At 69.9% G+C, this 12,167-nt stretch overlaps 1 protein-coding gene across 1 annotated transcript; it reads right to left on the bottom strand.

Moving 5' to 3' along the window:
- Window positions 1-4,558: 4,558 nt before the first annotated feature.
- On the bottom strand, window positions 4,559-11,937 carry NUDT14 (nudix hydrolase 14). Its single transcript, XM_080677927.1, has 5 exons — window positions 11,765-11,937; window positions 8,399-8,442; window positions 7,852-7,916; window positions 7,411-7,648; window positions 4,559-4,866 (listed from the first exon to the last, which is right to left on the bottom strand). Exons 1-5 carry the CDS (start codon window positions 11,876-11,878, stop codon window positions 4,632-4,634), a joined length of 696 nt encoding a protein of 231 aa, XP_080534053.1. The 5' UTR covers window positions 11,879-11,937; the 3' UTR covers window positions 4,559-4,631.
- Window positions 11,938-12,167: the final 230 nt, after the last annotated feature.

Genomic DNA, 12,167 nt, shown 5'->3' with positions numbered 1-12,167 from the left:
TTTAAAGGCGGCGGAGGGCGCCTCCTGCCAGCGCCCGGACTGGCGCGCGCTTCCCGGGATGCCGAGGCCGCGGGGGTTTCGCCCGCCGCCGACGCTTCGGCGGCCGATCCCGGCGAGCGGGGACCGGCGCCGCAAAGCGCCCTCTGCTCGCCCGCGCCCCGCCGAGTGCTGGAGCCAGGGGGTGGGGCGCCCCCTGAGGTCACCGCCGTGGTCCCCTCCCATCAGTGCACCACCGCTGCGCTCCTCGGAGTCCCCGAGGAGAGGCCACCTCCTGCACAAATCAGGGCTCGGCCCCCACGCGCGGCGGGCGCGGCCTGGGGCCGGAGCCGGGCCCAACCTACTGCGCTCCCCCCTTCGCAGGATAGGGTCCCCTCTCTGAGCCGCTCCCACCGCTCCACGCCGGCCGCAGGGGGCGCTGCTCCCCATCGACGCCCGGGCCCTCCCCGCCCCCCCGACTCGCGGGTGGGGCAGCCAGGCCACCAGTGCTCCAGCCAGAGGCTGCGCATGCAGCTTGCGCTGGCACACGGGTCGCCACCACGCGTTGGAGGAGTGCCTGGGCCGGGGCCGAGCTTGGACGAGGCGAGGGGTCCCCTGAGAGGCTCCTCCTGCGGTCCAGGTGGCCAGCCCTCGCCCCACCTGCTGCCACACCTCCATGGAGCCATCACCAAGAGCTCCTGTCTCCAAGCATCGCCCCCCCCCCCCCGACCCGGCAGGGCCCCTCCAGGACTGGCGATCCCCCCTGGCTGCGGGGTCACATGTTCCACAGGGGTCTTCCGGCCCCACTGCCACCGTAACGGGACCATATTCTCTCCCGCCGGTCCTTTAGCAAATTTGCCCCAGGCCCTCGACCCCTGGGTGCCGGAGTGCGGTGCTGCCTGGGGTATGGGAGGCCCTGGAGGGAGAGAGCTTGAAGGAACTGGTTCAGGGCCCGGCAGGCACTAACCCAATGGCCCGATGCCTCGGGGTGGAATGCCGCCCCCACCCCGTCTCACTGCCGGGGCTGAGCAGCCCTGTCCAGGACCCAGGCCTCAGATGCAGCTGGGGGCCCAGAAGGAATGGGCCTGGCTCTGCTCTTTCCACGTGGTCACCCCTAACCTGAGCCCCTCGGTCGGCTGGAAGGGGCCAGGACACAAGCCAGGCACTCCTCCTCCTAATAAGGGCCTTCGAGCTGTGTTCAGGGCACCCCTTTCCTCCTGCAGGAGTGGGGGTTCCCTGGGGAGGTCCAACTCTGCTCTGGCCTGGAGGGAAGAGAAGCCCCCCAGTTCCAGGGGTCCGAGGCTCCATCCCTGCTCGTGCCCACTGTCCCGCCATCCACCCAGGCCCTGGGCACCTCTGCCCCACACAGTCAAGCACTGAACAAGGCAGACAGTCCTTGCCCACCCTCAGGGTCTCCCGGGCAACCCAGGGAGGAGCCCAAGAAGAGGGGGCGGGTGGGGTGGGTCCGCCAGTGAGCAGCTGGGATGGGCATGCAATGGCCCTGGGGCCAAGCGCGCCCGACCCCAGTGAGGGCCTGTGAGAGGCCATGGCCGAGGCAGAGGGGGCAGGGGCGTAGGTGAGGCTGGGGAGGGGTGGGCGCCGGGCTGAGCTGGGCCTCCCGGACTGCAGTCTTCCTGCTGAGACCAACGGGAAGTCACAGAGAGCAGCGGAGTGCGGGTTGGGCTCCGCGCTGAGACTTCCATTTTCACAGGGATCCCTGGCTGCGGGGGAGGGGTGGCGGGGGGAGGGGTGGCGGGGGGGGTGGTGGCAGGGGGGAGGCCCGGCAGGGAGGCCATAGGTGGCCACTGTCACAGGGCAAGTGAGAAGGGAAGGAGGCCAGTGCCCGGGCGGGGCCTGGAGCTGGAGGGACGGAGGCCCCGGGGAATTCCGGCGTGCACCTCCCTCGCCCACCTCAGGCTGCTCAGGCCAGCTGGCGGAGGGAGGGCGGCCTCGGCTGGGCCCCCATCCAGAAGCTGCTGTCTCTCTAAAAAAAAAAAAAAAAAGAAGAAGAAAAAAATTTAAAAAAAAAAAAAAAAGCCGGGCCAGCCTGGCTCAGTGGTTGAGCATCAACCTGTGACCCAGGAGGTCACAGTTCAACTCCCGGTCAGGACACATGCCTGGGTTGTGGGCTCCATCCCCAGTGGGGGGCGTGCAGGAGGCAGCTGATCAGTGATCCTCTCTCATCATGGATGTTTCTCTCTCCCTCTCCCTCCCTCCCTGAAATCAATAGAAATAAATTCTTTTTAAACACTGGAAGCTGCTGTCTCAGCTGAGGCTCTTTCCCAGCCGGAAGCACCAGGGGTGAACGCTCCTTGCATCTCGGGATCCAAGCTCAACCCGTCAGGAGACGCAGCTCCCTCGGGGGTCCAGGGAGCCCCTGCGCGCCCTGCAAAGCTAAGGAGACAGCGGCCTGGCCCATCTGCCTCCCTCCACACCCTTTGGGAGCCGGACCAAGGTCCCCGTGGCCAGGGCAGCTGGGGAGCATCAAGGCCGTACTGGGGTCCATCAAGGCCGTACTGGGGTCCGCAGACCCTGGACGCCTGCCTCCCTGCCCTGGGTGCCATCCTGTGGGCCCAGGAGCCCCCTCCGGCCTCCTAGGAGCCACAGCCCAGACCTACTGGGTGCCCAAGAGGTTCAAGTCAGGGAAGGTGGCCTCTCCCCGGGGGCCAAGGGGATGGGGGCACTGGAGGTTGCTAGGAGACAGGGACCCTCCCTCCGAGGGGCCCCTACAGGGATTTCTGCAACCTTGGGCCAGAGGGCTGCAAATCCGGGGTGGTCAGGGCGCCTGCCTCCACCCTTGCTGGGCAGGCTGCCCTGCCTCTTCCAGGAAGGCTGCCGTGATTGCTCTGGGGTCCACGGAGCCACAGCACCCCCTCAGATCCCAGTTCCACTGGCCCCCTAGCCTGGGGCTCCCCCTCTGAGCTCCAGCCGCCGGGGTTCTCCTGGGTGTGCCCTGGGAGAGAGCTCTGCTTGTGCTGGACACGGCACGGGGGTGGTCTGGGGGCCACTCGGCCTGGCCAGGGGGCTTCCGGCCCCGCTGGGGTGCAGGCTGCCCGGGGTTTGGACAGAGCCTGCTGCGCTCAGGGTGAGCTGTGCTTCCGCCCGCTTGTGCGGTGCTAAATATAGCACCAGGGAGGGGGGTTTCCGGTTACAGCCCCCCCCCACCCCAGTGCCGGGAAATCGATGCCACTTCCATTAGGCTCCTCAGCCGCGCGCGCCTGCTGACCTGCCCCAGGCTGCAGAGTGAGGGGAGCGGCTGCACTCCAGGCCAGGGACCCTGCCCTCTACCCGCCCCCCCACCCCGGCAGGGAGCCCAGGCCCTGCCCGACGCCCCTCCAAGACAGTGCACGGGCAGCCCAGAGCCCGTGAGCAGTAGGGTGGGCAGCAGGCAGGCGGCGAGGCAGGCAGGCGGCGCGGGGCATACCTGGGCAGAGCTCCTGCCCTGGGACAGTTCTTAGATGAGCGAGGCCCGGGGCAGCCCACTGGGGGTCTCCTCTGGACAGAATGGAGCTGCAGCTCCTGGGACTCCACGGTAGCCCAGCCCTGCTGGCCCCTTGGACACACCACACACCCTCGGGCCCCTCCCTGGCGGCTTGGCACTCACCTGGCTGGGCTCCCAGGAGGCCCCACCTGGGTCTCAGCCAGCATTTGCATATAGGTGTGCTGCCGGGTGGGTGGGTCGATTGGGCCCCAAATGCCAGGCCTGGGGCTGTGCTGCTCGGTTGGGCTCCACTACACGTACCCCCCCCCCCAGGCCCACAGGAAGGGAGGGGCCTGGGCGCCCTCCACGCGTGCTCACAAAACACCGCCTGCCTGGGCTCAGCCTGGGGAGGGGCAGGGCGAGCACACAGGAAGAGCAGGTGGACCCCACAGGAGCCGGAGGCAGCATGTCCCACCCCCACACCACCCAGTCCCAGCGCAGGGCCCATGGCAATGCTCCTGGCCACTCTGGTGGTCCCCAGACCCGCCCTTCCTGAGGGAACAGCACCCCAGGGGCTGACCAGAGGGTTTGGGGGCTCTGGGGAAGGGCCAGACCAGGTCACCACCCTCAGGTGGGGCCCCATCCCTGGCTGATGCCTGTGACCGTGGTGACCAGCGCACACTCCCCACAGCGGGCTCCGGGGTGCTGGCGAAGTGGGCAGCAAGCCCACCTGGGACCCCCAGTGCTCGAGGCAGACAGAGGTCAGCTCGTACGGCCTGACCCTCCAGACGGGCAGGGCCTTCGAGACCACCCACAGGCTGCAGGTGGAGGGAGACGGCCCCACACTGCTGTGGCCCAGGGGACACGGGCTCGGGGGGTGCCAGCCCAGGCCACTGGGTGAGGGGCTTCACTTCTCCAGGAACAGGGAGTGAGCCCCCTGGAACGCACAACCCACAGTTCTGCACCGCTCCTGACCGAGGCTGGCTCAGCCAAACACCCGGAGGCCCCAGCTCACTCCGTGCCCTCCCTGAGTGTGTACCCCCCCCCTACCCCCGGCCTGGCCTGCCCTTCGGCATAGCCACAGCCCAGGCTTCTGCTGCGCGGAGTTGAGGGCCCCCCCTCCCCGCCCCCCATCACAGCTCAGGGCCAGTGGACACAGCTGAAGCGACATGAGCTTTTACTGGGGCTGCAGGGCGGGGGTGAGGCCCGGTCTGGATCCAGACCCTCTCGAGTGTCACTGGGGATCCAGGCCAGGGCCCACACTCTGGAGGAACCAGGAGATACCAAAGATGACGCTGAGGTTCTTGGGGATGTTCGGGTTGTCCGTGAAGGCCTGGGCGCCCTTCAGGGGCAGGTGCACGACCTCCACGAGCTCGCCCTTCTCATCCCGCAACGGGGCACATTTCTGGGCATCTGTCACCTCCGTATAGAACATGGTCTGGATGGAGCCGGTCAGTCCCACGCCGACCCTGTGGGTCGAGACAGCGCAGGCTGAGCCACAGAGCAGGCCCCCAGCCCTCTCCGCTCGGCACCTTCCCGTTCCTGGTGGGCAGGACTCGGAGGCCCCCACCCATCCATGCTGGAATGAAGACAGAGCAAGCCACCCAAGCAGTGAGGGCCACGTGGCCAGGACCTGCACCTCCCGAGGAGCTGACCGTGGTCCAGGCCAACAGGGACCCGCAGCCGTGAGCTGGAAAGGGGGTCTGAGCCCCAGGGTAGACAGGAGACCGGCCACCCTGACCACAGCGGCTGAGACTCTGAAGGGGGCGAGGGGATGGGGGCACCAGACGTGAGCTGAGGGGGCTGCAGCTACTCAGCCTTGAGGATGTCCAGGGCACCGCCCCCGCCCCCCTGCCTGTTCATGCCGGGCCCTCAGCCAGGGCGTCCTTCCCAATGGACGGTGGACGTAGCCCCCAGTCCTCCTCCCAGGCTGCTGAGGTGTATGCTGCAATCAGGGCCACACCAGCTGCCCGCGGGGCGTGGGCCTGGGAGGGCTCCCCACCGGCACCTGCAGGGCACCAGGCAGGGGGCGGCCCACACCCACGCCCAAGGGTCCTTGACCCGAGAGGAGCAGGAGGGTTCCATTCTCAATGGGTGGCGGCCAGAAGGGGGCACCGGCCCCCAGGAGGGTGACCAGCGCCGAAGGCAGTGGCCCGGCTGGCTGGGGGCGGGGGCAGGAGTGGGCAGCGTAGGGACTGCTGGCTGCGAGGACAAGGCAGTGCACCGGCCAGTCTGGATCCCAGAACAGGGGAGGGAGGCCCATAATGGCGCGCAGAGGGAGAAGGGGTGTCTGGGGGGGTGTCTGGGGGGGGAAAGGGGGACCCAGGTCAGCGGCGGCCGCCCTGGGAGACGCCCGGCACACGGGGCAGGGAGCAAGACCGCGGCCTTCACGCCCCACCTCCAGGAGGGCCCCTCACTGACCTCGCCCAGCTGCTTCCTCTGCCCTCCATCCCCTTATCTCCCTCAGACCCTTCCTGATGGCAGTTTCCGCCGGCGGCACGGGCTGCCTTTGATGGAAGCCCGTCTGTGGGGTTTCCAGTCTGCTTCCTCCGGCTCTGAAGAGACGGGCGTGGCCTCTGAACATGCCCAGCCAGGCCGGGCAGGCACCGCCTCTCCCCCTCACTCAGCCATTCCCCCGCCGGCTGACCCGGCCAAGGCCTGGGACTGGCAGGGGAGCGGCCCGCCTCACCCCCGGCCCTGCTGTCTGTCCGGCCTCGGGAGGCCCACAGGGACAACTGCCTGACCTGCACTCCAGCCCCACTTCAATCCTGCTCCACACAGCACCCCCCTCGACCCCAAAACGCAAGTCTGAGCGGGCTGCTCACTGTCCACAGCCTTCCATGGCTCCCCAGCACCCTCGGGATCGGGCACAGCCCCCTCGACCCCAAAATGCAAGTCTGAGCGGGCTGCTCGCTGTCCACAGCCTTCCATGGCTCCCCAGCACCCTCGGGATCGGGCACAGCCCAGAGGCCTCGCTCGTGGAGCCCTTCTGCCAGGACCCCCACCAGGCTTACCTCCTGGGAGGGAACCCCTCCAGGACACCCCCCCACCTGCCTTCCTCCTTGCCCACCCCCCGAACCAGCCCCTACCTCAGGGCAGGCCCTGGGCCTCTCTCGGTCCCCAGCAGGCTCAGGGGACAAGTAGCCGCTGGCAGGCCCCACGGAGGCCACTGCAGAGCATGGACAGAGGCCCTTCACACCCAGACATCCAAGCCCTTGGCATGGAAATCCTCCATCCCGTGTAACATGGAGCACCCCGCGGCTCACCTCCAACCCCACGGAGGCCGGGGGCCGCTGACGCTGGGGCGGGGGGCCCAGCCCACCACTGTGTGCCCCTGCGCTGGGCTGGGCGGTAGAGCCCTAGGGGGGGCAGGCCCGGCCTCCGGAGAAGGCGCCCAGGTCAGAGCGTGCAGGGCACTGAGGCCCTCCTGCCCCAGACTTCCCTGAAGTCCGGACCATCGCAGTGGGCCCCTGGCAGGGGTGGGCTTCCCCCCAACATCCTGTCCTGCAAAGATGGCCCCGGCGGTGGGCCTCATGGGATGTGTGCGATGGGGGGGGGGGGGAGGATCTGCACTTTGGTGGGGCTGGGCCTGAAATCCAGCGTCCAGGCCACACCCCGTCCCCCTGCCCAGGACACAGCCTCCCCCTCATTCCTGAGCCCCCGTCAGAGCGGATCGGTGACTCACCCCCACCCCCAGGGCCCCATCCTTAATCTCACAGGAAGTGGAGGCATCTGTCGGCAGCAGCTGCCCCCGAGCCCGCCCCACAGGGCTGGGGGGGGCCGTAGGGCAGGCGCATGGGCACGGCCTGCCCCAGACCCCAGGTTCCGGCCTGGATCACCCTCTGGGTGGGTTCCATCCCACCTCCCCCAACTCCACGGTGAAAACAAGGGGGGCAGGCACTGCCTGGCTTGCATACCCGCCGCGGACCGGGTGCTCACTGCCTGCAGGCAGCCTGTGCCCCCCCCAGGCGCCCCTCGCTGGCCCCGCGGGTACCCAGGCCCGGCCCACTCACTTGTAGGAGGCGACGCGGAAGAACTCGTCTGGAGACAGGAGGTAGCCACACTTTTCCAAGGCCTCCTGGCTGGCCACGTCCTCCGGCGACATCCCGGGCTGGTCCACGATGCCCTCGCACAGCCTGTGCATCACCCCCACCCAGCCCGGCACTTCCATCGGCAGCGCCTGCGGCCTGTCCGTGCTCGCGGTCGCCAGGAACCCTGGGAAGCGGCGCTCCACCTCGCTCGTGTACAAATCTGGTTGGGGGGAGGGCGGACCATGGTCACGGCCACATGGAGGCCACCTCCTTGTAGACCAGACACCCCCCCCCCCCGCACCAGGCCTCAGTTTCCCCTGGAACCCCTCCCCACAGCTGCGTCCTAACGCTAGGACCACGGGGGCCTGCTCCCCGCCCCGGGGCCTTACCTGGCCTCACCCCCGGCCTCACCCCCGGCCTCACCTGGCTGAAACTGCTTCAATAGCACCAGGCTCCTCTGGGAAGAGTTGAACAGGAGAATGGTCACACTGCGGGGCGGCGGGGACTAAGCTCAGTACAGAAGCACCCCTCACCTCACCTCCCGGGGGGCCCCGTTCCCGGCATGCCCAGCCGCCCTCCTCTCCCCGGCAGCGTGGAGAAATGGGTCCCTTGCTCAGATGGGGAGAGTTGAGGGCCAGGCAGGGCCAGAGCTGCCAGGGTCACACATTCAGGCGAGGACCCGCTGGCAGGAGGGGCAGTGGTTTGGGGAAGGCATGTTTGGACGTTGGGGGCCGGGTGACGGACAGGACACGTGGTCCCCGCTGGCCAGCTGCCTGCTGACCACACGCCTGTGGCCACGTCACACGGTGTAGCCCACACCCAGGGCTCAGGAGCCAGGCACCCAGACAGCTTCTCTCCGTGCCCCTGGGGTGACCCTCAGCGAAGGGCGGGTGGGGATGTTCACGGGGGGGACACAGATGCAGAGGCAGGGTCCCCCTGGGCATCAGAGGAGCCGGGACTGGGCCCTCACCTGTCGTGCATCCTCATGAAGTCCCACGACCTCTGGGTGCCATTCTGAAAGAGGCGGGGCGGCGGTCAGGGTGGGCACGGGGCCGTGGCACGGGTGGAGGCCCTCTGGAGAGCAGCGGCCAGACAGGGCCTGGCACCGGCTCGGACCACGGAGGCCCGCTCCCAGGCTGGGCCCATCGGAGCCAGAGCGCCCGCAGGGGGGGCTGGGCAGGGGGCCGAGGACAGCCTGAGAGCATCCTGGCCCAGCACCCGGCACCGGTTACGCCCAGAAGCTGCGGAAGTACACGCTGGCACCAACTATGGGTAGGACCGAGGGCAGGGCAGGCAGGGCCCCAGGGGGCAAAGCGGAGACTGGGTTCCCAAGGCTGAAGGTCCCTCAGGGCACTGGACAAAGGGGGGGCACAGGAGGGCAGGCCAGGCTCCTGAGAGAGCACGAGCCCCAGGAAAAACGGGCACAGGGTGGCACCCGAGCAGGGTGGGGGGTCATACACAGGACATGGGGATTCAAGGATGGTGGACCACCCCTCCCCACCCTGAGTACCCTGCCCTGGACATCCCGCCACCCCGCCCTGAGCACACTGACCACCCCCCCCTCGGGCCCAGGGCACCCTGCCCCCCCCCCGCCCTGGGCACCCTGCCCCCCCTGGTCCAGGGCACCCTGCTTCAAGGGCGGCCAGGACCCTGGGAGGCACGCCGTACGCTGGCGGCAGTGTGGGGCAGGGTCTGGCTGAGCCTGCTGGGGGCAGGCGGAACAGACACTAACGGGTCCCAGCAGGCGGAGGGTCGGAGGTATCCAGATCCCCGCCGGCTGGACACCAGCGGGTGACATGGACATTCCACCTGGCCCAGCACCCTCCCCAGGGCACCCTGTGGGTGAGGCGGGACCCTGGGCACTTGGGGCCCTGCCCTGTGGCTGCCCATCACCAGCCCCTCAGGCGCTCGGTCAGCCCAGAGGCCCCGGGACTCGGGCCCCACCCGGGCTGTCCAGCCACAAAGTGGACATGGGCCTGAGCACGAGCCTCAGAAAGGGCCGGCGGGCGGCAGAGGGAGGAGCCAGGGAGTTTGAGGAGAAATTCTGGAGGGGATGCCACACAGCCAGGAGGAAAGGGCATTCCAGGCGGGGGGCCTCACAGGAGGGGGGCTCACAGGAGGGGGGCCTCACAGACGGGGGGGCCTCACAGATGGGGGGGGCCTCACAGACAGGGGGGGGCCTCACAGGAGGGGTCCTCACAGGAGGGGGGCTCACAGACAGGGGGGCCTCACAGGAGGGGTCCTCACAGGAGGGGGGTTCACAGACAGGGGGGGCTCACAGACGGGGGGGCCTCACAGTTGGGGGGGCCTCACAGACAGGGGGGGGCCTCACAGGAGGGGTCCTCACAGACGGGGGGGCCTCACAGACAGGGGGGGCCTCACAGGAGGGGTCCTCACAGGAGGGGGGTTCACAGACAGGGGGGGCTCACAGACGGGGGGGCTCACAGACGGGGGGGCCTCACAGGAGGGGGCTCACAGACAGGGGGGCCTCACAGACGGGGGGGGCCTCACAGACAGGGGGGGCCTCACAGGAGGGGTCCTCACAGGAGGGGGGCTCACAGACAGGGGGGGCTCACAGACGGGGGGCTCACAGACGGGGGGGCCTCACAGACGGGGGGGGCCTCACAGACGGGGGGGGGCCTCACAGACGGGGGGGGCTCACAGGAGGGGGGCCTCACAGATGGGGGGGGCTCACAGGAGGGGTCCTCACAGGAGGGGGGCTCACAGACAGGGGGGGCTCACAGGAGGGGGGCCTCACAGGAGGGGTCCTCACAGGAGGGGGCCTCACAGACGGGGGGGCTCACAGACGGGGGGGGCTCACAGACGTGGGGGCTCACAGATGGGTGGGCTCACAGGCAGGGGGAACCCTCACAGTCAGGGGGGGCCCTCACAGACGGGGGGGCCTCACAAACGGGGGGGCCTCACAGACGGGGGGGCTCAGAGGCAGGGCCACAGGTGGTCCCAGCAGCCCAGGCCTGGGTCTGAGCTGGCCGGGAGGCAGAGGTCCCGGAAGGGTGGGGACAGCCCTGGTTCCCAAAGGGCAGGGAGGACGGTGCCCTGTGTGGGTGGCCGGCTGCCCGGGAGGCTGTCCTCAGGCACTGCCCCCCGAGGAAGCCTGGGCCTGCCTGCCATCGGCCACCCCAGCCACTGCCCCCCCCCCAACCTGGGCTCCAGGGAAGGCCTGCCGTGTGCATGTGCCTGCTGTGTGCATGGGCCTGGTGTGTGCATGGGCCTGCCATGTCATGGGCCTGCCGTGTGCATGTGCCTGCCGTGTGCATGGGCCTGGCGTGTGCATGGGCCTGCTGTGCCCCTGCCTCCCGCAGGGCGTGTCCCCTGTGCAGGTCTGAGACCCAGCTCAAGACCAAAGTCCAGCCGAGGCGGGTGCAGGGCAAGGTCTGAGGCTGCCACGGCTCAGGGCCCCCCCTCAGGGCCCGGCCAGCTGGTGGGCCCCGGCCTGGCTCCTCTTCGGAGGCCCGGACACAGTCCTCTCCCGGTCAGAGCCCCGGGGTGCCCTGTCTCTGGGCCGTCTGTCTGTCCACAGCAGCCTTGGCCGGGGCAGCTAAGCACCGAAAGCTGCAGGAGCTCTGGCTGGCAGGCACTGCCTGGCCCAGCGGCCCTGGCCCCCAGCCTGTGCCCAGCTCAGCGGTGCCCACAGCTCAGCGCTGGTCACCAGCACCCGCCGTTGGGGATGGAGCCCCCGGGACCCCAGCAACAGGGAAAGTGGGGTGCGGGGCCTCTCTCAGGCTGGGCTCCAGGGGGCTTCATGGGGGCTTTCCGGGGTCACCGGGCTGTCTGAGAGGGCAGCCGGCCGGGGCAGGCGGAGCTGCAGGTAACGGGTGGGGACCTGAGTGGGCACAGCAGGTCCTGGAGGGGCGCGCGGGAGGCGGCCACCGGCTGGACACGGGAGAGGGAGGCAGCAGCCCCTCCTTCACCCACAGATGCTTCCTGGTGACCTCCTAGGCGCCCCGAGCCCGGGGCGGGGGGGGGGGAGGCAGCGTGGTCCCGCCCTCCGCGTCCCACAGGTGAGAGGCCCCACAGGTGAGACCCGGAGGCGTGCGCGGGGAGGAAGCCCACCTGCGGGCCGTCAGCGCCGCGTGCCGCCTCCCGCCTCCCGCCTCCTCTTCCCGGGACACCACCGCCCCAGGAAGCGTTCCCTGACCGCGAAGAGGGGCTGGAGGCGTCCCTGCGGGGCCCGCCCTGGCCCGGGCACTCACGCGGGCTGGGACCCGGAGCCACCCGCGAAGCCGGGGGGCGGGGCGGGCGCCGGGAGGGGGCGGGGCTCCGCGGAAGGGACGGGCAGGACGGGCGGGACGGGCGGGAGCCGCGGAGGGCTCACCTGGCGGCAGTGCAGCGAGAGCGGCTGCAGGTAGGGAAAGTCTGCGCCACGGCCCACGGTCACCCTATCGATGCGCTCCATGGCCGCGCTGGGGAGCCAGGGCACGGCGGACATAGCGGCTGCGCGCGGGGCAGGAGCGGGCGGACGGGCGGGCGCGAGACGCCGCTTTGAGCCTGCGCAGCTCGTGCGGGGCGGGGCGGGGCGGGGCGCGCGCGGGGAGGGGTGCGTTCGGCGAGTGGCGCGCGGAGGGTGCGGGGCCGGGCGGGGCCGGAGAGGGCGGGGCCGGAGAGGACGCGCCCGAGGAGCCATCGCGGGTGCCCGGGACTTGGGACGGTGCGGGGAGACACGGCGTCGCGTGCGCCTCTGCCGGGGATGAGCCGAGCGGATGCCTCCCCACGGGCCC

Source organism: Plecotus auritus (genome assembly GCF_963455305.1).
Source record: "Plecotus auritus genome assembly, chromosome: 1".
Classification (NCBI taxonomy): domain Eukaryota; kingdom Metazoa; phylum Chordata; class Mammalia; order Chiroptera; family Vespertilionidae; genus Plecotus; species Plecotus auritus.
This window is presented reverse-complemented; position numbering and strand designations above follow the sequence as displayed.

Excerpts from the sequence above, each read along its gene's own strand:
- NUDT14 (XM_080677927.1), bottom strand. The coding sequence starts at position 11,878 with ATGTCCGCCGTGCCCTGGCTCCCCAGCGCGGCCATGGAGCGCATCGAT. Across the intron at positions 8,443-11,764 it reads TCTCGCTGCACTGCCGCCAG|AATGGCACCCAGAGGTCGTG; the intron begins GTGAGCCCTCCG and ends CGCCTCTTTCAG. Across the intron at positions 7,917-8,398 it reads TTCATGAGGATGCACGACAG|TGTGACCATTCTCCTGTTCA; the intron begins GTGAGGGCCCAG and ends GCCGCCCCGCAG.